At 43.4% G+C, this 27,612-nt stretch overlaps 1 protein-coding gene across 3 annotated transcripts in view; it reads right to left on the bottom strand.

Moving 5' to 3' along the window:
* SNX29 (sorting nexin 29) overlaps positions 1–27,612 on the bottom strand; it is a 584,130-nt gene that overhangs the window by 483,835 nt on the left and 72,683 nt on the right. For all 3 annotated transcript variants that reach the window (XM_075317954.1, XM_075317953.1, XM_075317955.1), the window contains exons 10-11: positions 24,293–24,386; positions 20,299–20,381 (exon numbers count right to left, since the gene is read on the bottom strand). In XM_075317954.1, the coding sequence (XP_075174069.1) occupies positions 20,299–20,381; positions 24,293–24,386 (177 nt within the window). The remainder of the gene's footprint in view (positions 1–20,298; positions 20,382–24,292; positions 24,387–27,612) is intronic.

The raw sequence follows: 27,612 nt of genomic DNA on the forward strand, positions 1-27,612 counted from the left end.
GAACCTTGTACACATTACCCCAATATCCTTAAAACTTCACCTTGTTCTTGGCCTGCATACTCAGATTACTGCCTGGACGTGCATTTCTTAGGTAGACCTCGCGTCTCATCTTATACATGATATGTGCCACCAACGACACTCCCCCCCCCCCCCCGGTTTGACTTCTATTCTAGACGCCTGAATTTCCCTCCATATACCATTTGATTTGGATTGGTCCTCCCTGGTTGATCTTCTTGGACTGATTCCAGCTCCGTCTGACTACTCCGTTTCGACATTGTGGTCGTATTGTCAATGCGGGCTTGTTTTTTGCAGGTCGACTTATACTTCTGAACCATACTATTCAATCTCTTATGGAAAATGGGTAAAGTGCAATTTGCAGTACAAGATACGGCTGCGTAGATGTTAGGCTGCTTTCACACTATGTTTTTTTAGCATGCGTCATGAACGTTTTTTTGCTGCAAAAGCGGATCCTGTTTTTGCAGAGAAAAACGCATGCAAACGCATGTGTTATTTTGTAGGATCCTGTCACTTGAAGTTTATGGGCGGGCATTGGAATCATGTGATCGGGAGTGAGGGGAACTGGACGTGACAGACTGGGAGCCGGCATCTGACAGCTGTGGAGGCTCGTAACCAAGGTAAACATCGGGTAACTTGTTTGGATACCCGATATTTACCTTGGTTACGAGCGTCTGCAGCTGCTAGGAGCTGGGCTCCCTGCACACGTAACCAAGGTAAACATCGGGTATCCAAGCAAGTTACCCGATGTTTACCTTGGTTACAAGCTCTCAGACGGGGGAGAGAGGGAGGGGGAGAGAGAGACTGACAACAGGCTGGTTTCTGGGCATGCTCAGTAGAGCAAGAAGGATCCTGTCTATCAGCACGCCAGCGTTCACATGCGTTTGCGTGCAGTATAGTCAAGATCCAGCAATTTGCAGTATTTGGACGCAGCTCAAAAACGCTACAAGTAGCGTTTTTGAGAAAAATTAAAAAACTGCAAGTGGCTGGATCCTCACTATAACGCACGCAAATGCAGGTGAACGCATGTTGACGCGAGTCTATTGCAAATGCATTGAAATGAAAACTCATTTGCACTGGATCCGTTTTTACGTTAAAAAAAACGTTCAGGACGCATGTTAAAAAAACGTAGTGTGAAAGCAGCCTTAAATGACTTCCAAAAGGAACTTCTACCAATCAGAAAAACCAGATGTTGCAATTTTTTCATTTGCAACATGTTGGAAAACCGGGAGTACGTTTACCATAGTAAAAGGGAAGGAGTATCTGCGTTAATGAGACATATGCTAGGGCTGCCCTTAGACATATCAGCGAGTGTAATTAATAGCTATTTATGTACTCAGCCATCTGTTTTAATGTTTAATGACACTTTTGTGAGGGTTTCCAACCCGCAGCGAGTACAGAACACCGTCCATGTAAGGCTACGGTGCATATGATCTACTGAGGACAATGTTATTGATCTGTAGCGGTTGTGGGACTACAAGTCACAGCATTCCCTGCTTATCTTGCATCCGAACCTGCAGCAAAGTCTAAGCAGTGTGGATTAGTAAGCGCAAACACGCTGCAACCCATAAGAGCGGCGCAGATCCAAGCCATCATTTCTATAGGACGCTGGGGAAAAGGAAAGCCAGCGCTGCTTCCTTCTAGTTACAGAACATTTTATTTAATACGGCCCATAATCATCGCTTACAGGCAAGCGTCACGTGGCTTTATGACACTGCGGGGATTTCATTATTTACTATTTATAAACAACCACTCCATTAACGAGACATACGTTGAAATAGAAAGACGACGCAACGGCACGCTCCTAAATGTAGTTTCTCCTTTATGTCTGCCGATAAAACACAAACAAAAAAAAAAGACTGGCTGGTGCACACTTCGGTTTTCCCGTGCTTTTGTTATTGTGCAATCCTATTCCATATTTTATACCTGCATTCCATTTACAATCTCGTTGCTAAGCAACAAGCGAGAAGCCGCTCGGTTATTTAGAATCCGCACTAATGGGCGAGGGATAGCCATTTTCACACACAAGATTTCCCCGGAAAATAGAAAGATTATAGAAAATAAAGGCGGATGCGGACCGGGTCATCGGCGTTACTTTGTATTCTCCTAATTAGTCGCACTTTATAGGGAGTGCTCGCAATTTTCTAGAGTATTTCCTGGGGATTTCTCCATTTTAGGTGATTATTTTTTTGTATTCCATATATTTACAGTTACCGTGTACAGCCTTGCACTTCCAGATATTGTTTTCTTTCTTTAATTTTTTTTTTTTTAACCTCTCATGGGAATCTAGAAATGAAACACTAGTAAGTAGATGCAGGGTTTTACCTGCTAAATAACAAACGGAGCAGAAAAATGATAAGAAAGATCAACTTCTCCCCCTGGTGGTGGTAGTGGTAAATTACACATGGAGCAGAATTAGGTTTTTTTTCTCTTTGCATCCTGTTAAAGTTGTAATAAGCTAAAATAACAGAAAACCTGTGCCCCTCTGTGAGAGTTAATGTTAGAGCTGGATCGCTAATCCAACAAAACAAAGCTATATATTTTTTAATTTTAGAATCTTACATGCAATAAACTACAAAAGAACAGGAATGGGGTGATGAAATGTAAAGGAGAAAAGAATGAATGTTTTGCATGTATAGAATAAAATGTTGCACCATGATTACCTACAACAAAACAGTGACCGAGCACTGACCAACCTGCTACAATGTGACCACAACCTCCCTCTGGTCACTTCCTCTTGGATTAGACCACTGCATCCACAAATACTGCACCCTAACCCACTGCCCCATAGTCCCATAATTGGGTATACATAGAAAGCATGAGGCCTCATTGCAAAAGTCCCAAAAGGGCCCCCCTTCCCTCCCAATGAAGTAGGGGAGGTCCTAGAGTATACAAGGAGTCAGACCTCTAAGTTGAAAACCAGTGAGAGGGACATGTATCGTGGCACATACACAATAATTTTGCTCCTATTGAAGTCCATTACCATTCTCTCTCACTACAATACCCCTTTCATGGCCCCACAGAGTATAATGCCTCCAAAAAAGCATCTAACATATTGCATGACAACTCCTACACAACAATGAATTTCCCCCATGCACAGTATGATGACCCGAGTCCCCAAAACAGTATTAAGTCCCCACAGTAAATATGCCCAAACAATTGGAAGCCCTCGTATTAACCCTTCAATTCTACTGGCACCACAAGTACAATTCACTCACACACACACACACACACACACACACACACACACACACACACACAGGATGCTCCTATAATGGTTCCCACATCACAGAGTGTTAGAGTCCCTAAAGCACTGACTGATAACAGAAAGAAAAATACAACTTGCATACCACATTCCCCTTTGTGGTGCCTTGCTCTGTGCAGCGTGTGGACTGAGGCTCCGTGAAGCCAGAGACTCAGAAGGACAACCTGACTGGTGGAGAAGGGATCCGACAGATCCCTATTTCACCATTATATTTGTTTTCGGACTGGGTACACAGGACCCACTTGAGTCTCAGGGCCTACCTGTCATAAGTGTGTCATGGCCTTTTGTGATCTCGGGGGATCTGAGATTAGAAGGTCACAGCATATTGTTGATTGCAGCTCCACTTTAGTGCCAGCTCGTCATTTACCCTGAGTTGGAGTGTATTTAATTCCATCAGGTCCTGAAGGGGATAAGGCTCATTTCTATCCTGCAGTGACCTAACAGGTAGTTGTAACCTCAGCTGCAGCCACACCCTTCCATTATAAAATATCCCCTCCTCATTCCTCCCTATGCCGGCTATAGCTCATACCAATGCTGTCCACTTTAAAGAAGCCAGTCCCTGGAGAAGCTGAGGTGGTGTTTCTGTAGCAGCTGAGAGGTTTTTGCACGAGAAGCTGTGGAGTGTAATATGTCGTGTCATTCCCCACCTGTTTGTCTAACCTTCCTCATGTTGTCTTATTGCAGAAGTGAGACTAGTGTCTCGCTGGCCTTCACTAGTCAGAGTGAGTTCAGGGCCTGCAAGGGCCTAGGCACGTGACAGCGCACGGGGGAAGGACCTGTCTAAGAGTGTTCGGGAGTGCAGAGATCAGCCTCAGGTAAGTGTTTGGAGGGGACTCCACTCCCCTCTCCCTAGCGCCAGGGCCATTCCTAGTATTGCTACATTGGTGTTCCCTCTGTGTTGTGCCAATTGTCGGGAGTCCTGTCGTACCTGGCATGACACCTGCAGTCTCATCGTCGTGACACTTCCTAAGCAGTGCCTGATAATGTCCTGAAAGTGGAACACAAAAGTACACATTGCTTTAAGCTTCCACTTCTGATCATACAGATCGCTGCGGAAAAGGAAATAGAACAGACATTTGCGGCTATGAGCTTCCTCCATGATCGGAAGCAAGATTTGTTTTACATATGGCATTAAGCTTCTCCTGCTATCCTATACTGATCATGTAGATCAATGCCAGGCAGAAGAGAACTGGGCAAATATGAACATCTGGAAAGTGCTCTAAAAGATCAGTCAGAATGCTTCATGAGCTCTCTGCCCAATCATTAAGGACATTAACAGGGGGGTAGGCAATGCTGTGCCACCCTGAACAGAAACTAAGATGCATACTTTTAAAAAAAAGATATTATTAGAAGAATTGTCCAAACAAAAAGGTGCTAATTACCTGGAGGCCAGATTCTGTAAAAATATCTCATACTCCCTGTCACCCTCCTGGCCCTAGCGTAGGCTTCCCTGTGGTCTGCACCAGAATCAATTATGTCACTGTTCTACCAGACACACGACTGGCTGCAGCTTGTGATGAAGGTACTTCAGGCCATCTGACCGCTGGTGCCTATCACAAGCTGCAGTGGCCCCGTGTCTGGTAGAACAGTGACATCATTGATTCTGGTGCAGAGCACAGGAGGGTGATCGCAGGTGAGCAGGATTTATTTTGTTATTTTTACTAAATCTAATCCCCATTAGAGCCTTTTGCCACACAGTCTCTTTAAAGTACTGCACATTATTACTGCTGGTGTGCAGTGCTTTCATTATTTTGGACAACTCCTGTAAAGGGAACCTGACAGCTGACGCCATGATACACGGGCAGCATGCATCAATCACTGGCTGTATGATTTCAGTCATCTATGAGCGCCTCAAACACTATTAAACTTCAAAGAAAAACAGACTTTTGAAGTCGCCAGAACTGAGCTGTTTGGGAGACTAGTCTGTCAGGTGTGTCCTCGGTGGCCTCATCCCACCAGCTGCCAGTGACAGATGGGTCTATTCCTGCAAGAGAGTGTATAGAGGGAGACCTGTCACTCAAGGGAAGTGGGCGGGGAGAAGCCACCAGGGACACATTTGTACAAATAGGCTATCTTGTGGCATTTCAGAGTTAAAGATATATGGCTGAGATCATACAGCCAGTACCTGATACTTTCTGCCCACATCAGTTGTCAGCTTCCCTTTAAGCAGCTCTCAATGTCACAGGTGGGTACAGAATATGGACAAACTCCTCAGAGGAAATGCTACTAACCAGCCACAAAATAGTAATAATTAAATGTATGTATTGTCCTATATGTTCAGCCCCAGCCCTTGGAATGGAGCTGAAAAATCAAATATGAATATATAGGTGAATACATGGATGTACACACAGATAAATAGATGACATCATATACTGTATGTACACAGGCATGACACATATAGAAACCTATTACACACACATGCACATATATATGTGCACACACATTACACGTGGACTTGCCCTCTCTGCAGATGACTGCATATGGTGCCTGCTGCCCTGGACAGCACTTGGGCCCTTACTTGCCATGCCCTTCTTCCTGTAGCCTGCTCGGCCATCTTCTCTGTAGTTCACCCTCCCCTCTTCCTAGGGCTGACTGCAGAGCTCACTTCATGTTATTGCAGGGCAGAATGCAAGAGGGGGAGAGCACAGCATTAATTTACACCGCAAGGAAGGCAGAGAGCGCAATAGCCATGTTATAGCGCAGCCTCTCCGCTCTCCTGATGATGGAGCTGGTGGTGAAGCCTCTTCATCTGCTCTGACACAGCAGACACGGGGGCATCCTCTGCGCTGCCACACATAGCACAGCCATCGCACTGTCATGTGCTGTTTTTACGGAGGTAAGTCCTTCTCCGGACTCCTGGCCCACCGGAGAATCCTCTGGTGATCCTGACCTGTTTGTGTTCAACCGTATCTGCATCCTAGGAGTAAAGATACTGTTGAAATTGTGATAAGGGGGATGGAGGGGTCCGATGCCATTTGACAGCAGGCCCTTCTGTCTCACAGGGCCCTTAGCGGCTGCCGCTATATACACTATACCCCTGGTCCCAACACTGAGCAACTGTTTTAGGTCATGCTATAACTCAAAGGGGTTTCCTATCATTTTAACCAATTTATTAATGGACCTAGGGTAGTACAAAAGAAAAAAATAAATAAGGTACAGTGCCGGTCCTCCGATATTGTTAGATATTGTTACAAGCATCCCACGATGGACTCCTGGCTCCCTATTCCTGCAGTGGGCATCAGCAGTACATAAACTCTGCATGAAATGTATGTGTTTATTAATGGGGTTTTCCAACCTTTTTGAGGAACCATAATTATAAAAGAATAGAAGCTATATCGCCATCCCAGGAGTCCTCCACCCCCTCAACTACAATCACCAATCACCTGATCCCTATGGCCATTGATTGGACGTAAAAAGTCAGGAGACTAGTAGTCGGTACATCATTGTCCTTCAGTTTGGACGTGTCCAGGGTGCAAATTCCTGGCTTGAGTATGGCATGGCTCCCCACTCTCACTATAAATTATTTAAAAGGGAATTCCCCACACCATCTCCAACCAATGACATGACTGTATAGGTTATGAGACCATAAATAATACAGTATTGTTATTCCTCAAAAGCGTGGATGTATTGCCGAGAAACCCACTGTAGAAAGAATTTGCAAATAAGTCAGAAGGGCTTTTGGTGGGACAGAGCACTTCCACTGCCCTATCGCCCAGGCCTATTCTCTGCCAGCTCCGCCCTCCACTAGGTGATTGACAGTCATTTAGCTCTGCTGCAGCGTGTCAATCACCTAGTTGAGAATGGAGTTGTACAGCGAATAGGGCAAGGAGCTAAGGTAGTGGAAGTGCTTTGCTTTACCAAGAGCACTTCCAGCCTCATTTACATATACATTTACAACTAAAAGTTTTGTGCAATCCTGGTCCAACGTCAAGGTCAATTCTCTCAAGCTGTGGACAGGAACTGAATACATTTCTCGAAGCTTCTCAGTTTCCCGATGCAGTGTTTTATTCACCAGCCTAGTCTGACATGATCTGTGCGGCGCATCATCTGTGTTGGGGGTCCTACAGCTAAAAACCCACAGTCCTCAACAAATTATCCCCCATCAAATAGATAAATAACTTAATTTTTTTGGGAATAACCCTTTAACAAGAATAAAGTACTTACTTCACAGAGCCTCAACCCCAAAACAGTCGGTCTGTATAGAAGTTTCTGGCTTGGCTTTCATCCCTGGTCCTGTTGCAAGGCTCCTTAAAAAGGTGTAGACATTGATCTTGCAGACTGAGCCCTCGTGGGCAGGCTCTTCTCTCCTCCTGTAGACTGTGAGCTCTGGTGGGCAGGGTCATCTCTCCTCCTGTAGACTGTGAGCCCTCGTGGGCAGGATCCTCTCTCCTCCTGTAGACCGTGAGCCCTTGTGGGCAGGATCCTCTCTCCTCCTGTAGACCGTGAGCCCTCGTGGGCAGGATCCTCTCTCCTCCTGTAGACCGTGAGCCCTCGTGGGCAGGATCCTCTCTCCTCATGTAGACCGTTAGCCCTCGTGGGCAGGATCCTCTCTCCTCCTGTAGACTGTGAGCCCTCGTGGGCAGGGTCCTCTCTCCTCCTGTAGACCGTGAGCCCTCGTGGGCAGGATCCTTTTTCCTCCTGTACCTGTCTGTGCCCTGTATTGTTCATGATTATTATACTTGTCCCTATTATGTATATCCCTATTTCACATGTAACGTGCCATGGAATAAATGGCGATAAAATAAAAAAAAAAAAAATCTTCTAGATGGTACTTGCAAGATAGCTCTTTCACTCTTTTGCACTCTTTTCTCCCATGGGACATTACCAATAAGAATCCATACTCAGCTGGTGTACGTACACCCCTCACGTCGCCCTTTCAATGTGAGGCCATTGAAATTAGTGTCAGAGAAACAAAGTAGATCTGAGAACCACTCAGCATATAGAAAAGGGAGGAAACATCCTGTTTAATGAGAGGAACAGCAGGACAGAATTAGGATTCCAAAAAAAGAGATGAGCTAAATAAAGTCTTTGCAGTGCCTGAGCACTATTGGGTAGCACAAGTCCCTTTAGGCACTCTGCATGCTGCCATAGGGCATTTCTATAAATCATTGCGGTCTCTAGGGAGAGTAATGGGGCATATTTAATTTTTTGTACAAGTATGGGCTTACAGAAGGCCATAGATGCTGCATTACGCATACATATGCAGCTTTGTTTGCTGGCGTTATAAAAAATAGATACTGTAGAAGTTGGTTCCTAGGTCTTCTTACATAAAAGTAACCGGGCTTAGAAATGCTCTCACGTTAAATCCCTTCTTCGTGGGTGTGCATAGAACATTGTGCAAATATCAAGCAGACAGAAATGTTTAATATATTGATTTCAGCTGTGTGTACACTTCCTGACTTTTAAATATCCCCTTATCATTTAAATATTCCGTCTGATTAAGAAAAATTACAATTATTCACAAATTCTATCTAGGTTAATTAGGGTTAGGACTTTTATTTTTCATTTGGAGATTTATACGCGGGCCTCGTGGAATAATTACATACAGAAAACCAGGAGCGCATCCAAAATAGGCATGCACGCACTTGTTATATTAGAATAGTTCTGGCACAGCAATTAAAATATTAATTGGCTTAGCCTTTCATTTCGTGCGGCGTTTCTTTCTTTTTGGCTACGAGAAGAATCAGGTCATCGTCTCGCTTGGACACGGAGGCTGGATACATGAAAGGCACCGATGAACCTGGACTGCTCAGAGATATATAAATAAATGATTTTCAAGGAATTATCTTTTACCTATACATATTATTAAAAGCTGGGATGGGAACAAATTTATTCTTAAAGGGACTGTCCATCCATTGAAAAGTTTAAAACAAAAACTCAGAATGTTGTAAAATAAAAGCGTAACACCTTATCGATCTGACGGTTCTGGGGTTGCTTGCCACCAATCTCCATACTTCTTACTCCATCCAGGCAGGCTTGTGACCATCACGCCTCTACGTGATTGGCTAGCGTGATCACATGACCATTTGCATGGAACAGGAAGTACAAAGCCTGTGACTGCCAACTACTGTCAGCACTGCAGAGGTCAATTGTCAAGGTGGAAAAAGAAGGGACCGGTGGGGAACCATTGGAACAGGTTGGGAAGCATTAAAACAGGAGAGGAGTTGGATAAGTAAGGCGAGTATTACTTATTTAAACTAATTTTCAGGAGTCTAAGGCGGGCTTTACACGTTGCAATATCGGTAACAATATATCGTCGGGGTCATGTCGTTAGCGACGCACATCCGGCGCCATTACCGACATTGCATCATGTAAACCCTAGGAGTGATGATCACCGATGTCAAAAACGTCAAAAATCGTTGATCAGTGACACATTGCTCCTTTTCATATCGCTGCTGCTGCCGGTACGATGTTTGTCGTTCCTGCACCACCACATCGCTGTGTGTGACACCGCAGGAGTGACAAACATCTCCTTACCTGCCTCCACCGACAATGCGGAAGGAAGGAGGTGGGCGGGATGTTACGTCCCGCTCATCTCCGCCCCTCTGCTTCTATTGGCCGGCCGCTTAGTGACGTCGCTGTGACGCCGATCGCATCTCCCCCTTGAAGGAGATATTGTTCGGCGGTCAAGCGACGTCGCCGACCAGGTATGTGCGTGTGAAACTGCCGTAGCGATAATGTTCGCTACGGCAGCAATCACCACATATTGCACCAACAACGGGGGCAGGTGCTATCGCGCTCGACATCGCTAGCAATTGCTAGCGATGTCGCAGCGTGTAAAGCCCGCCTTGGAGTTTTTGCTTTTTATTTAGTGATGGGACTTCCCTTTTTCCCTTTTAGGTTTGTCTCAATTGTTACACATGATTTTAGATTTTCCATCTAAAACCAAACTAAACTCAAACTTGAGCGACTTGAAAACAGAGCATTACTTGTGAATTACAGCCTGTATCATGCTTCAGAGCTGCAATCGCAACTCTGCAGCATTCATAGCTGAATCAGTGTCTGAGCAGAACCTTCTTTTGTGGGTTGTATTCTAGGAAGATTAAAGGGGACAGCAAGCAAAAACTTGGAAATCGATGGGTGTCCCACTGCTAGTACCCGACCAGAATCTTTTATCTCCAACACAGCCTAACTGCTGCTCCATTGAATATGTATGAACCTGAAGGGAAAAGTGGATTACATAGATCGGCAGTCATATGGGGAATAAATGGAGTGTGAACGAGTATGCACATTACCGATCCATTGTTATGGGGATAAAAATTCCCAAGTCGGCTTGGCTGATCGGTGTGGCCCGGTAGCCAGATCACCACAGATTGATAGGATAGGTGGATATCTTGACAATCCCTTTAATTTTTATATCAATCACTGAACAGTAATAATGCATTGTAGGTAAAAGTAAGAGGAGTTCAGCCAAGCTAATATGTATGAGACGGCCATCCAACTGCATCCAATTGTAAACCAACTTAACATACATTAGATGCACATGAACACCAGTCTTAATAAAGGGACATGGTGGAGTAAGAGGCACCTAGTTAAGTCAGAGGAACATGACAATTAATGAATTAAGAGCCTCTTACTAGTGCCTGGAGAAAATGTATGCCATGACTGGTCATGAATTAGACATGCAGGCACTGCAATGCCACCAAGCTGCCTAAGCTCTACCCATTTTGGCCGGGATGGATGTAACAACATCAAAAGCTGCAAAGTTTTGAGCAACAACCCCATGCACAAAAAATTTGGGAATTTAGGAAGTCTTTTATGCTAGTTTTAAGGCAGTTTTTAAACACTCTGATGCAAGAGTTGTGCGGAAGAGTTCAGGCAGTTCATAGTTAGAGTTAGGCTATGTGCGCACGTTGCGTAATTACATGCAGTTACGCTGCGCTTTGTAGTGCAGCGTAACTGCATGCGTCCTGCTTCCCCTGCATAATCTATGGAGATTATGCAGGAGCCGTGCGCACGTGGCGTCTTAGAGCGCAGCGCTTCGGCTGCTGCCCGAAGCGCGCGTTCTAAGAATTGACATGTCACTTATTCCGTGCGCTCTGCATGCAGCCCCTGCTCTGTCTATGGGAGGAGCTGCAGTCAGAGCGCATGGAATCGGCTTTTTTTTTTCACTACGGACATTTTCTGCAGCGATTGGAAGCGCACGTGTGCTCTTAAGATCGCTGCAGAAATTTCTGCAGTGACTGTACGCAACGTGCACACATAGCCTTAACCTCCTAAGCTAATTTGCAATATTGACAAAAAGAGTTACACCATTCTAATTGGCTGTTAAATGCCAATGAAGGGGCAACAGCATGAACAATAAAGAATAAGGAAGAAAGAAAGTGTATAAGAAAATAGCAACTCATTTTAAAGAGATTTCCCATGAATATACATTGTTAGCCCAATCAATTAATGTGTAATTGATAATTGATTGACTCTCGTAGCCACCACTAATTAACAGATAGAAGGGCCAGTGGCCCCTCTATGACCTTGAATGGCGCATAGCTGAAGATTTGGACTAGCTACTGATTAACACTGGAGGGAATCCATGGTGGTCAGTAAGGAACTAGGACCCCTTTAGTCTGCAGGTCATGGAGACCACCAGGAAGCAGGTTATCCATGGTGATCACTAGAGAATTAAGACCCCTTTAGTTTGAGGATCATGGGAGCAACAAGGAAGTGGGGAATCCATAATGGTCCCTGTAGAACTAGGGCCCCTTTAGTCTGCCGATCAAGGGGACAACCAGGAAGCAGGGAATCCATGGTGGTCACTGGAGATCTAGGACCGCTTTATTCTGTGGATCATGGGGACAACCAGGAAAAAGGTCAACACAAAATAATAGTCTATCCTAATACGAAGTCATTAAAGTATGTACTCAGACAACCCCTGTAATATGAAGAAGAAATAAATACAGTTATTAATCCACTCTACTAAACCTCTGCCCACGGATTTCTCAGCAGGAATGCTCCAGCTGAGGCCCAGAGGATGTCAATCATTCAGGAGCAGTGCCGGGACTGGCTCCAGCTCATGAATAAGTCAGGCTCAGAGTGGCCCTCTGGACTTGCCAGAAGGCAATTTACATATAAAGCACAGAGTGTTCAGTGCCAGATTCCGGGCACTTACAATGATACAATAATCCACAGCTTTTCTAAACTATTATGTCATGTACGCAATTTCGAAATCATTTCCTTATTGAAGATCCTTCTACAGGATTTTCACTTACAGTACCGGTCAAAAAGTTTGGACACCTGTTCATGCAATGCTTTTCCTTGTTATCGGAACGTGATGATTCTGTAGAATCAGACTGAAGGCATCACAACCACTAAGAAACGCTATGGAAACAAGGAGCAAAGAAAAAATGTAACAGACCAGAATATAGGTTAAAACTTAGATTTTTTTTTTTTTTTTTTTTTAACCAGCCCCATTTTACATTGATGATAGCTTAACACACCCCCTCAACCAGCTACAGTCATATGAAAAAGTTTGGGCACCCCTATTAATGTTAACCTATTTTCTTTATAACAATTTGGGTTTTTGCAACAGCTATTTCAGTTTCATATATCTAATAACTGATGGACTGAATAATATTTCTGAATTGAAATGAGGTTTATTGCACTAACAGAAAATGTGCAATCCGCATTTAAACTAAATTTGACAGGTGCATAAGTATGGGCACCCTTATCAATTTCTTGTTTTGAACACTCGTAACTACTTTTTACTAACTTACTAAAGCGCTAAATTGGTTTTGTAACCTCATTGAGCTTTGCACTTCATAGGCAGGTGTATCCAATCATGAGAAAAGGTATTTAAGGTGGCCACTTGCAAGTTGTTCTCCAATTTGAATCTCCTATGAAGAGTGGCATCATGGGCTCCTCAAAACAACTCTCAAATGATCTGAAAACAAAGATTATTCACCATAGTTGTTCAGGGGAAGGATAAAAAAGTTGTCTCAGAGATTTAAACTGTCAGTTTCCACTGTGAGGAATATAGTAAGGAAATGGAGAACACAGGTACAGTTCTTGTTAAGCCCAGAAGTGGCAGGCCAAGAAAAGCACTTGCTACCCACAGTAAAATTTGGTGGAGGTTCCATCATGCTTTGGAACTGTGTGGCCAATGCCGGCAGCGGGAATCTTGTTAAAGTTGATGGTCGCATGGATTCAACTCAGTATCAGCAGATTCTTGACAATAATGTGCAAGAATCAGTGACGAAGTTGAAGTTAAGCAGGGGATGGATATTTCACCAAGACAATGATCCAAAACACCGCTCCAAATCAACTCAGGCATTCATGCAGAGGAACAATTACAATGTTCTGGAATGGCCATCCCAGTCCCCAGACCTGAATATCATTGAAAATCTGTGGGATGATTTGAAGCGTGCTGTCCATGCTCAGCGACCATCAAACTTAACCGAACTGGAATTGTTTTGTAAACAGGAATGGTCAAATATACCTTCATCCAGGATCCAGGAACTCATTAAAAGCTACAGGAAGCGACTAGAGGCTGTGATTTTTGCAAAAGGAGGATCTACAAATATTAATGTCACCTTTATGTTGAGGTGCCCATACTTATGCACCTGTCAAATTTTGTTTAAATGCAGATTGCACTTTTTCTGTTAGTACAATAAACCTCATTTCAATCCAGAAATATTACTCAGTCCATCAGTTATTAGATATATGAAACTGAAATAGCTGTTGCAAAACCCAAAATTGTTATAAAGAAAAAAGGTTAACATTAATAGGGGTGCCCAAACTTTTTCATATGACTGTACATCAGGTCATCACTTGGATGGCTATTAACAGTCTTATATAAAAGTTTTCCAGAGGTGCTGAGCATCTGTTGGCTGCTTTGCCTTCACTCTGCAGTCCAACTCATCTCAAGCCATCTCAATTGAGTTGAGGTTCAGTGATTGTAGAAGCCATGTCATCTGATGCAACACTAAATCACACTTCTAGTTTGTCGTCACACAGCCCTTACGTGTTTTGGGTAAATATACAGTTGCAACACAAACAATGGTCCCACTAAGTACAACCCTGATGGGATGTCCGGTTTCAGAATGCTGTGGTAGCCATGCTGATAATGTGCCTTGAATTTGGAATAAATCAACAGTATAGCTAGCAAAGCCCCCACTACCACCACCACCATCACACTTCTACCATCATGTTTCACGATAGGCACCACACATGAAGAAACATTCACTAACTTCATAAGCATCTCATAAAGATATGGCAGCTGTTGCCAAAAATGTAAAATTTTGACTCATATGACCACCATATGGATTTCCACTCATCTAATGTCCAGTCTTTGTTTTGCTTGGTCCAAAGAAGTCTCTTCTTGTTGTCTGCAGTCCTCAAGAGCGCTACCTTTGCAGAAATTCGACCAAAGAGGCCTATTTCTTGCCATTTCCTCTGGATAGTTGATGTTGAGATTTGTATGCTACTGGATGCCTCTGCGTCACTTATGAGGGCTTTTATCCGAGGTGCTGTCAAGTAACGTTTTTTGAGGATGATAACTCTGATGAACCTATCCTCCTCAGCAGAGTTAATTCTTGGTCTTCTTTTCCTAGGTCTGTCCTCATGAAAGTCATGTTTCATCATAGTGATTGGTTTGCATGACTGTTCTTGCCTGCACTAGACTGTACTTCAAGATTCTAGCAATTTTCTGGATTGACAGACCTTCAACTCTTAAAAGTACCATAATTATGGACTATTTTCTCTTTACCTAGTTGAATGCTTTTTGCCATATTCTATCTTAGAACAGTTGTGGAATATGGCTCAACACTGTATAGAACGGTGTACCAACACAGGCTCTGAAATAGTCACACACACTTTTTGAGAGCTCCACAAATTAATTCTTCAAGATACCTGATCATTGGAAACCAGATGACTATTTGTTGAAGCTGCATGAGAAAATAACAAGGGGGTGTAAAGCTGTCAAAGTAAAATGTATTATTAGGAATTTAGGGTTTAAACACATATTCTGGTTTGTTTCACATACGTTTCTTTACCCCTTCTTGCCTTTCTGTTTCCTTGTGATTTTGCTGCCTGTAGTCAAAAAGCTATAATGTGCAAATTTAAATAAGAAATAAAATAACCATTGAATCAACAGGTGTGTCTAAAACGTTCAACTATTTTTTTTTTTTTTTTTTTTTACCAATTGTCTATTGATCGCATACATTGGAGGTATATGTACGTAGGATCTCCCAACGTATACAGTAACATATGTCATCCTTGGGCTCAGACAGGTAATAAAAAGAACGTATACCATGCACGATATGATTTTTTGCAGGCTACCTCTATAGGGAGTAACACAGCACTCGAAAACTCAGTCTTCAGAGATATTGGTCTTGCTGTTTGTTTTCTTTTCCTGGCGACAGCAATGTTTTTGCAAAAGTGACAGCAGGAAACGTAGTCATATTGATTGCCATGTTTGAGATGCGCCAACCCCTCAACTGTCAAAAGTGACCATCAGACACGGACAACCATCTGTTATTTTGTTCTATAATAAATGTGGCACTATTACCAATAATGGACAAGATGAACCAGATTTCTGGGCACTGATAACGAGATACATCAGGCAGTGTGAATCTTCTCTGTTTGGAGTCAAACCAAGTCCTCTGTCATTTCAGGGATAATATTGCCAGTAGTACCAGCAACAAAATCACAACCAAAAAGGCTGCAATTCTGGTCACATGCAAAAATGGCTGGCCAAACAGCCAGAAGCATGTTAGTGCCTTGGTAAGCAAAGAATGATCCGATTTTGGCTGCGGAAAAAAAATATGGAATGCACCACTGGCGTATTATTCAATGATCTATTATTTCAGAATGGAATATAAGCTCATGGTAACTACCATTTTATGTTCAATTATGCTTCTTTCGGCCCTAACCATGACCAATGCTGGAGGAAGTGTAATCGAATGTGTAACAGGTCTGGATAAAGGGCAATGAACTAGACCATGGTGAGGGTCAATGAAGCATTACTAAATGCAAAAAAAGCTGTTTGGGAGGGCCGGATGAAGCATAATGAACCTGACCATGGTGAGGGCTGGATAAAGCCTTACTAAATGCGAAACAGCTGTTTGTCAGGGCTGGCTAAAGCATAATGAACCTAACCATGGTGAGGGCTGGATGAAGTATTACTAAATGCAAAACAGCTGTTGGAGAGGGCCGGATGAAGCATAATGAACATGACCATTGTAGGGTCTGGTGAAGCCTTACTAAATGCGAAACAGCTGTTTGTCAGGGCTGGATAAAACGTAATGAACCAGACCATGATGAAAGTTAATGAAGCATTACTAAATGCAAAACAGCTGTTGGTCAGGCTGCATAAAAAGTAATGAACCTGACCATGGTGAGGACTGGATGAAGCATTACTAAATGCTTAACAGCTGTTGGTCAGGGCTGGCTAAAGCGTAATGAACCTGACCATGGTGAGGCCTGGATGAAGTATTACTAAATGTGAAACAGCTGTTTGTCCGAACTGGATAAAACGTAATGAACCTGACTATGGTGACGGCCAGATGAAGCATTACTAAAAGCTAAACAGCTGTTGGTTACCGCCGGAAAAAGCATAATGATAATGAACCTAACCATGATGTGGGCTGGATGAAGAGTAATTGAAGGTGTAACATCTATTGGTCAGGACTAAATTAAGAGTAATGAACCAGACAATGATCAGGGCTAGATGAAGTATTACTAAATGCAAAACAGCTGTTGGTCAGGGGCAGATGAAGCATAATGACCCTAACCCTGGTGAGGTCCGGATGAAGAAGAGGTGTCACACCTGTTGCTCAAGGTGTGTATGTCTACTATGCGTTCCAGTGCCATTCTGAAATAGTGAAAGATTGGACAATACATCACTTGTTTGTTTTTTTTTACGATTTTTTTGCTAAAATCAGAACCACCTTATGAGTAACTTTACTTTCAAGGAATCTTTCAGAATAAGCTTTTATGTTTATTCATGAAGAATAACTCAATTCCAGCTCTGGGGTGAGGTAAAAATGTTAGAAAGCTAGGTACAATCTTTCTATGACTTCCTTTGCCAGTTTCCTCACTAACACACTCCTTTCCTCTTCGTTGATAATAAAGTAGGTATAACTTGACGACTTACTGAGTCAACAGAACATCTTGTCTTATCATCGTGCAAGGTGGAGTCGAGCTGTATTTTTTCCTTTTACCACTGGGTATGGCAAGTTCAGGAGGCAAGGGAAGAAGTGGCTCATAAGTGGAGAAAAGAAGCAAACTTCTCTGCTAAGATATATTATAAGCTTTCTAATATTCACCTTTACTAATGATTTAGGCAAAGTTTGTTGAAAGTAGTCACCATTTAAAGGGGTGTTCCCAAGAACAAAGTTAATTTTAAAGTTAATTTTAAATTTATTTTAAAGTTTATTATTTTAAAGTTTATTTAATCAACAGAACTTGGAATAATAATAATTTTCTCAATTGATGTGTTTTAGAAGAAAAAAAAAAAAAAAAAAAAAAGGTCCTGTGCTGAGATAATCTTAGAAATGTGTCCCTGCTATGTACTGTGTAATGGTGGTGTCTGACCGTACAAGTACATAAACTGATCATACCACATCTGCTGGGCAGGGGAGGACGCAAAAAAATTATACAGATAGCTCAGCACAGGATCATAGCCAATTCTTTTTGTGAGGTAAAACATTTCCCTGCCTGTTGTAAAAATGTTTTGTCTTCAGAAGTCACATACGTAAATTGAGTCCACCTGTGTGTAAATTATTCTCAGTATAACTACAGATGTTCTGTGAAGGTCTCAGAGATTTGTTTGAGAACATTAGGGATCAAATAGCATCATGAAATCTAAGGAACACACCAGACAGATCATTGATAAATTGGTAGGAAACACTAAAGCTGGGTTAGGTTATAAAAAAAAAAAATAGCCAAAGCTCTGAACATGTTCTGGAGCACTGTTTAGTCCATCATCCAAAAATGGAAGGAATATGGCACAACTGCAACCTACAAAGACTTTTCCGTCCACTTATACTGATATCCCAAGTAAGAAGAGCACTAGGGAAGAAGCCATGAAGCCCATGGTCATTCTGGAGGAGCTGCAGAGATCCACAGCTGAGGTGGGAGAATCTGTCCACAGGACAACTATTAGTCATAAATTCCACAAATCTGGCCTCTATAAAAGAGTGTCAAGAAGAAAGCAAATTCTGAAAGCAAGCCATAAAAAGTACCGTTTGCAGTTTGCAAAAGGCCACATAAAAAGGGACACAGTGAGCATGTGGAAGAAGGTGCTCTGGTCAGAGGAGACCAAGATTGAAATTTTTGGGTTAAATGTAAATCAGTCTGTAATGGAAAACTAACACCCTCCACACCCTGAAAACACCCTACACACCGTCAAACTTGGTGGTGGCAGTGTCATGCTGTGGAAAGACTTTTCTTCAGCAGCGACAGGGAAACTGTCATAAGTGTCTCTCACGGTTGAGAGATGCGTGACGGTCCTGTAATCTAAGCTTAATTCATTATTGAGTGGGCTCAGCATATTAAAATGTATTTGTTTTCTTTTGGCAATTCAGGAGTTAATGTCAGTTTTTCCTGCTAGCAGCTCCTAGCTATCACCGTATGTGCAGCCGATGTGTTACCCCTCCCATCTCCTTTAAGCAGCCTCTCCATCTTTTAGCTTCCACTGGAAATAGAATCTTCTGTTCCTGACCACCTAGGTTGACGCCATGTCTCTAGGAGCTGCTGGATTTCTGCTCCTGTTCCAGTTGTTGGAGTTGTGTTGTAGCAGCTATCAAGTTTGTGTTGTGCCGTTTTCCCCTGTCTGTCTACCTTTTCCTGCCTGTTTATTAGTAGAGTGATGGGGCTAGTGTCTCCCGTCAGCCATCTCACTAGCAAGGGTTAGTGAGGAATTAGGTTGAAACACTCCATATAGGGACGCTAAAGAGCTCAGGAAAGTCTAGGTGAGTCCAAGTGGTGACCCTTCACCCCTCTCGCTAGCTGCAGGGCCCACCATTGTTGTCCCCCTTGTTTGTTTGTGTTGTGTAGAGCGCCAGACGTCCTTGAGGCTGAGCGCAGCTGTCACGTAATATATTCGGACACTTCCTACTCTGAGTGTGACAGAATCTAGATGGAGCTAAATACAGGACGACCCTGAAGGAAAACCTGTTCGAGGCGGCAAATAATCGACACTGGGGCATAGGTTCACCTTCCAGCAGGACAACAACCCCAAACATACAGCCAGAGCTACAACGGATGGTTTAGATCAAAGTATATTCATATGTGTGAATGGCCTATTCATAGTCCAGACCTAAATCCCAGTGAGAATCTGTGACAAGACTTGAAAATTGCTGTTCATAGACGTCTCCATCCAATCTCACTGAGCGAGAGCGAGTGTGCAAAGAAAAATGGCAAAAATGTCCCCCTCTAGATGCGCAAAGCTGGTAGAGACATCCCCAAATGACTTGCAGCAGTAACTGCATTGACAGGTGTTCCTATAAAAGTATTAACTCAGGGGCTGAATACTAATGCACGTCGCAATTTTCCGAAATATAGTTTTAAAATATTTAGAAAACCATCATTTCCTTTACACTTCACAAATACTTGCTACTTTGTGTTGGTATATCACATAAAATCCCAATAAAATACATTTACAATTGTGGGTGTAACGTGAAAGAAATGTGGAAATGTTCACAGGGTATAAATACTTTTTCAAGGCACTGTAACAATAACAGGTACATACAAGGATAATCAAAGAAACAAGCAACTCACAATCCTCCTCCCCATGAACCCCTAATCCCCATCCAAACGCAAAAAGGAGGTAAATAAATAGAGAAATAAAGAAAAGAAGGTAAATGTCAACGTCGATTAAAAATACTTTATGAAGATAGAGTGATTGGAAACTTTCCAGCTATATCTGTTCTTTCATATTCCAGTCTGTGAATATATTACAATATTTAATGTGTTCATCAGTACTGAGATGTGAACGTTTCATGGCAAATAATTGATTAGTAACAATTAATGGTTACATTAAATGTATTAATGATTACCAGCCCGCTCTGATAACCACTTACTTATGGTCATGGTGTCTGGCCCCGGCTCTGCAGGCAGCGCGCTGCTCATCGGCGTCACTGGTGCTGGTGGACTGGCTTCCATGCTATAAAAGACAAAGTATGGTTAAAAAAAATAACCAAATTCATCCAGTGATGAAATAAATTCTTTGCTTAAAGTATTCAACCTATCAACTGTGCTAGGAAGACAGAAGATTTTAAAAAAATATAGATTTTTGTTAACTACCGTATTTTTCGGAATATAAGACGCACTTTTCCTCCCAAAAATTTGGGAGGGAAATGAGGGGTGCGTGTTAAAATCCGAATGTAGCTTACCGTGAGGTGGTGGAAGAGGGGGTCACAGGAGGCAGGGCAATGCTGTGCTGCTCTCTGCGGCCCTGCTCTTTGTGGTGGGTGGCGAGGCACAGGCTATTCTGAAGATGTTTGCAGTAAGGGCTTTCATATAATGGCACCCAGAGTCGGCGCATGCGCAGATGGAGCTCTCTGCTCAAGCTCTCATCTGCGCAGACGCCGACCCAGCCGCCATTTCTTTGAAGCTCGCACCATTGACATCTTCAGAATGTCTTCAGTGCCTCACTGTTCGCAGCAAGCCCAAGCCCAGAGCGGCGCCGGCTGCCCAAGCCCAGAGCGGCGCCGGCTGCCCAAGCCCAGAGCGGCGCCGGCTGCCCAAGCCCAGAGCGGCGCCGGCTGCCCAAGCCCAGAGCGGCGCCGGCTGCCCAAGCCCAGAGCGGCGCCGGCTGCCCAAGCCCAGAGCGGCGCCGGCTGCCCAAGCCCAGAGCCACAGCCCGCAGTGAGTATTTGAGCCCCCCTCTGCACCGCCCGAAGCATCTCTATACTCTTGTACCACCCCTGCCTCCTGTGACCCCCCACTCCACCCCCACTGCCGCCTGACCTCCCCGGTAAGACACCACAAGATTATAAAACGGACCCCATATTTTTATTTTCTTTTTTACCTTTTATATCTCTAAGTTTTGGGTGCGTCTTATAATCCGGCGCGTCTTATAAAACGAAAAATACGGTATTCATTTTTTCATTTTCATAGCACAAATTTAGGAATCATCATTCAGCATCATCTTTAATGTAAACAAAAACTCTGTTCTGGAAGACCATAATGTTGTCTTCATTTAAATAAGGGATTTGCAAATCGATTCCCTGTCATGGGGGCGGTATTTTTTGTCCTTTTGACTCCACGGGAAAAGTGGAATTGTAGATGACAAGTACGAGTTAAAATAAAAACTAAAGATGTAGCAGACCTGAGTTTGAAAATAGGCGCAGCACAACATGATGCTACAACCTGAGAGTAAATACACTGCATCACTATAACTCAATGTTAACAGAAGAGACAAACACAAACTCAGCTCAGCTACATCTGCAGTCTTGTATAATTTTTTTTTTTTTTTTTTTGAGGGGAAGAGGACAAACAAATGATTAAAGGGAATAGTGGAGCCACTATTTTCACTTCACTTTTCCTTACTCACCATCCTGGAAGCATCAGGTCCAATAAAAAAGGTTGAATACATCCGTAAAGGGAATACGTCACCAAGTTTTTACCACCTAATCTGAGAGCAACATAATGTAGAGACAGAGATCCTGATTCCAGTGATATGTCACTTACTGGGCGGCTTAGTTGCTTTGATAAAATCACTGATTTAACAGCAGGAGATTAGCATTAGAGGACTACTTGGCGTGCTGCAGGTAGTCCAGCATATTCATGAGCTCTGTATAACTGCTATAGATCTGCAGCACAGAAAACATTGATTTTATCAAAATGACAGCAAACAGCTCAGTAAGTGACCATCGCTGGAATCAGGGTCTCTGTCTCTACCTTTTGCTGCTCTCAAATGGGGGAGCAAAAACCTGGTGACAGATTCCCTTTAAGGATGTATTGAATCTTTTTTATTGGATCTGATGTTTCCAGGATGGTGGGTAAAGAAAAGTGAATGCAAAGTAGTGACTCCACTATTAAAGGGAACCTGTCAGCAGAAATTTCACCCAAAACCTAAAAGATTCCCCCTCTGCAGCTCCTGTGCTGCATTCTAGAAAGGTCCCAGTTATTATTGTGCCCCCATTCTGACCAAAATAAAGACTTTATAAAGTGGTACCTTTTTGTATTCAGATAATGTAAATGTGACACGGGGGCGGGCTCTCTGGCGTCCGTAATTCTGCCTCCTGGTCCTGTATGCCGCCCCCATCGCTCCTTTCCATAGCTGATGCACCGCCCACTGCTCCAGCCATCCCCGCGCATGCCCAGTGCCAGTCTCACGGGACTGAGCAGTGTGACCGCTGGTGACGTGTGCGCAGGCAAGTGATTATGTGCGGGGCTGTGATTGTTATCAGCAAGTAGCCGCCCATAATCTCGTGAGCGCGCAAACCTCACCAGCGGTCACGCTGTGCTCAGGGTAGTGCTAGACTGTATGGGCTGCTTCCAGGGATGACATCCCTTTTGTCACGTGATATTATTTTGAACACGCCCCTATCACGTGACAAAAAGGGACGTCATCCCTGGAAGCAGCCCATACAGTCTAGCACTACCCTGAGCACAGCGTGACCACTGGTGAGGTTTGCGCGCTCACGAGATTATGGGCGGCTACTTGCTGATAACAATCACAGCCCCGCCCATAATCACTTGCCTGCGCACACGTCACCAGCGGTCACACTGCTCAGTCCCGTGAGACTGGCACTGGGCATGCGCGGGGATGGCTGGAGCAGTGGGCGGTGCATCAGCTATGGAAAGGAGCGATGGGGGCGGCATACAGGACCAGGAGGCAGAATAACGGACGCCAAAGAGCCCGCCCCCGTGTCACATTTACACTATCTGAATACAAAAAGGTACCACTTTATAAACTCTTTATTTTGGTCTCACATGGGGCACAATAATAACAGGGACCTTTCTAGAATGCAGCCCAGGAGCTGCAGAGGGGGAATCTTTTAGGTTTTGGGCGAAATTTCTGCTGACAGGTTCCCTTTAAAGAAAATCCATTTACTCTGAGAGCAGCATAACGTAGGGGCAGAGAGTCTGACTCAAGGGATGGGTCACTTACTGGGCTGCTTAGTGTAGTTTTGATAAAAATCACAGTTTTACCAGCAGTAGATCATTAGAGGACTAGTAAACCTGTTGCCAGGTAGTCCAGCCTATTCCTGAGCTCTGTATAACAACGCCCCACCACTGATTGGCAGCTTTCTGTGTTCACTGAAAGCTGCCAAACAATGCTGTGGGCGGGGTAATACAGAGAATGGGTAGAACTGCGGCAGATGATTTTATCAAAAGTACAACAAGCAGCTCAGTAACTGATACATTGCTGGAATCAGGGTCTCTACCCCAACATCATGCTGCTCTCATTTTATATTAATCAAGGGTTATGTTTGTTAATGGCAACAGTATGAATGTAAACATACGCATTGCACGAATATTAATGTGTTCCTGCTCATTTCTTAGTTTTTTGTGCTTAGTACTGGGCTTCTCCATTTGTGGGCTGGATAGATGTTTGTACCAGTCAGGCCTAAGTCCTGCTCTGCACCCATCTACAAGGAGGCCGGCTGGCACTTGGAGAGGTTTAACATTAGAGATAGGACCATCCTGATTTTTTATGGTAGGATGGCTTTTATGTTTTTTTTTATTAAAACAGTATCAACTAAGTATTGTATATTATTTACATATACTCTTACTATGTACTTACTTGCTGCATAGTATTTGCTCATTTTGTTGTCCATGCGTAGAAGACGGAACTGGCACTCACCATTGCCATAGCATAAAATTTTGTTTTATTAGAAAAGGTGTACTAAAATCATGCTGGGAAAAGGCCAGGTGCAGGCACTTCAGGGGGCGACGAACGTTTCGCACTGAATGCGCTTCTATGAGTCCTTGGCGGTAACATTTTGTTTAGATCCTAAGTTGCATTGCCCAATTTTGCCTGATCAAGCATAACCTTATTACCACTGATTCAATTTTCGTATGATCCAGCAGATACTTTTCATCCATGAATTCATCGCTTCCTACCTGAATTGGATGTCCGATCCTCTCTGAGCCAACTCTACAGCAAGGGCGGCGCTGACATTTTCATCACCGTATGGTAAATTATTCAAGCCAGAATCTGTCACAAAAATAAAATGTATTATTACCACTAAATACCACATACACAACCATGTGTAATAACTTACAGTTTCATACCAATATGACGGTTTTGACTAGAGCAGCATCTCTAGCACAAGGAAGAGTGGCACAGGCTTAGGTCAGAACATTTTACTAACTTTTATCCATTATGTAACACCAATACCACAACAGTTATGGGAAACTTGCTACATCATATAATAACACTAACCAAAAAAAACAAAAGCAAGATAATTTACAAACGTTTTCCTCAAATTTCCTCTTTGTTTAATATATAAACATTTTTTGATAATAATCGAATGGACCACCCAAGTGACAGATGGAATAAATGCACATGGGGGACACGGCACCTATGGTGAAAAACATCACACCACCATATACCAAAGGTAAATAGTATTACCAAATATATGGCTGATAGTAAAATCCGCAGTCTATATACTGTTATATATGTATATCATACCTATCAGGAGACTCCTGGACGAAGCACTGTAGCTGCGAAACGCGCGTCAGTGTTTGTGTGGGCCACCGCACCAATACCTTGGTTGGACATATTGTTACTGGTAATATGATATGTGGCTTATATATTATATTCTGCTTGTTCTATATATAGTAATTTACACCTGATAGGTATTTTATACATATATAACAGTATATAGACTGCGGATTTTACTATGAACCATATATTTGGCAATACTATTAACCTTGGTATATGGTGGTGTGATGTTTCTCACCATAGGCGCCGTGTCCCCATGTGAATTTATTCCATCCGTCACTTGGGTCCATTTGATTGTTTTATATATAAACATTTATTGTTAATAAAGATTTTGAGGAAAACCTTTATAAATTAACTTTTATCCATTGCAACATTCAGGCGAAATTGGTTTCTAAGCTAAAAAAATTAGAAGCCAATGAAAAATTTTCAGACACCAAATTTAAAAACAAAATAATATAATAAAAGAGTGCAGCGCCTGCGTCTCTCCTCCTTTTTATCCTTTTTCTTTGCAGTTGACTTTCAACTTAACAGTTTTTATATTTTAGCGCGAGGCTTTCACACCTCTAAGGCTAGGTTCACATTTCCGTTGTTTTGCATCAGTCACATGCGTTGCTTGACGCATGTGACTGATGCGTTGTACAACGGATGACAAAGAACAGAATTCATTGTCGGACTCCGTTATGTGCAGGGGGCGGAGTGCGAGGTGGGTGGAGCCGAGCGGGGCCGTGGCGCTGAGGACATCAGTGAGTGCCGCAGTCACCATGGCTGGGGACAGGTGAGTGTGTGTGTGAGAGTGTGTGTGTGTGTGTGTGTGTGTGTGTATACATACATGCGGAGTGCGGGAGGGGGCGGAGCGGGAAGTGTCTGGCTCCCTGCACACGTAGCCAGGGTAAATATCGGGTAAAAACTAAGCAAAGCACTTTGCTTGGTTACCCGATATTTACCTTGGTTACCAGCGTACACCACTTAGCGCTGGCTTCTTGCACACGTAACCAGGGTAAATATCGGGTAACTAGGCAAAGCGCATTGCTTGGTAACCCGATGTGTATCCTGGTTACATGTGCAGGGAGCCAGAGAGAGCATGCGCAGCGAAATCCTACGGATTGCGCTGCTCAAAAAACGTTACAAGCTGCGTTCCTTCCGCCCCGCGGTCAGTCGTTCCACGGAGGATACTGTCAGAGTTCCGGGTTTTCCAGTTTTCTTTTGAAAGAGCTTGCCCTTTGTTAACATGGAGTTTTCTGTTCTGTTGCCCTACTTCCTGTCCATCTGTTTAAAAGCCGCCCCTAAAGCTTAGTCCAGTGCCTGAGTATATTGCTTCCTGTGTACTCCTGCCCTGCTGCTCTCATCTCCTGATTGCTGTTTGGATTCAGTGGAAACACCTGACACCAGCTCTGGACTTCACCTCTCATCCAACTGTGCTCGGACTCTGTCTGCTGTCTCTGGACGGCATTTCTGCCTGGTCCCTTCCATTCATATCCACCCTAGGACTCTCATCACGTACGGACATTTTCTGGACTATATTTGCTGCCCTTTGTGTCCCGGCTGCTGTGCATTTAGGCCTTCTGGGGTGATTGCCGGACAGCCCCTGTATAGGGGTTCGCTCTTGGTGGTCTCCCTGGGGGAGTCCGGTGTGCAGCCCCGGGAATTCCCTTTTGCTCTGAACCCAGCAGGTATTTACTGTGTTTATGTTCCACTGTGTATATACTGTTCTGTGTGCATTTTGCAGTTACATATTACTGTGTATATCTTTGTTCTGTTTACATTTTGCAGTTACATATTACTGTGTATATCTTTGTTCTGTTTACATATTGCGGTTACTTATTATTGTGTATTTTCTGTTCTGTGCACATTTTGCGGTTACATATTGTAAAACGTCTTTTGCACCAAGAACTCGTCTCTGGTTGTCATTGCCCTAACGCAATCGAAATCCTCAGTACATACAGTAGTATTACAATACAACGCAGCATCATCAGGCACAATCTGCCGCTCATACAAGTCTATGGGAACAACGGAATCCGCCAAACGAATTCCGTTGTTTACCAGAGCAGCGGATTGTGACTGATACAATTTAACGGAAGTGTGAACCTAGCCTTACACAGACTAGGCCACGGCTCCAGAATAATCTTCCTTGTCCGCTGTCTGTCACTCCGACACCATCTGTCATCCTGTATGACACACTGGCATAATAAAATCCCACAATGTGTTTAAAGAATTAAAAAAAAAAATGCCCTTGAATCACTGATGGGACAGAAAGGTTAAAGGGAATCTGTCACAAAGTTTTAAAGTTTTTGTTACCCTATAGTGATGAGTGAGCACTACCATGCTCAGGTGCTCAGTACTCGTTAAGAGCAGTTGGATGCTCAGATGGGTGCAACTCGAGCACCCAAGTATTGGAAGTCAATGGGGGACTCAAGCCCTTTTCCGATAAAATTTCAAGGAAAAATGCTCGAATCCCCCATTGACTTCTATTATACTTGGTACACGAGTCAACCCCATCCGAGCATCTAACTGCTCTTAACGAGTACTGAGCACCTGAGCATGGTAGTGCCCGCTCATCACTAATGCCTAATCTTGAGCAGCATAGAGATAAAGACCCCAAAGACAGCGATGTGTCAGCCCCAAAAACTGGAGAGCTGAGTGGAGACTTCACTATTGGGAGGCATCACAAACTCTGCAAGTCCATCAACTTTACAAATATCCATGTCTAGAGAATTTT

The sequence above is a fragment of the Anomaloglossus baeobatrachus genome, chromosome 7 (assembly GCF_048569485.1).
Source record: "Anomaloglossus baeobatrachus isolate aAnoBae1 chromosome 7, aAnoBae1.hap1, whole genome shotgun sequence".
Lineage (NCBI taxonomy): Eukaryota > Metazoa > Chordata > Amphibia > Anura > Aromobatidae > Anomaloglossus > Anomaloglossus baeobatrachus.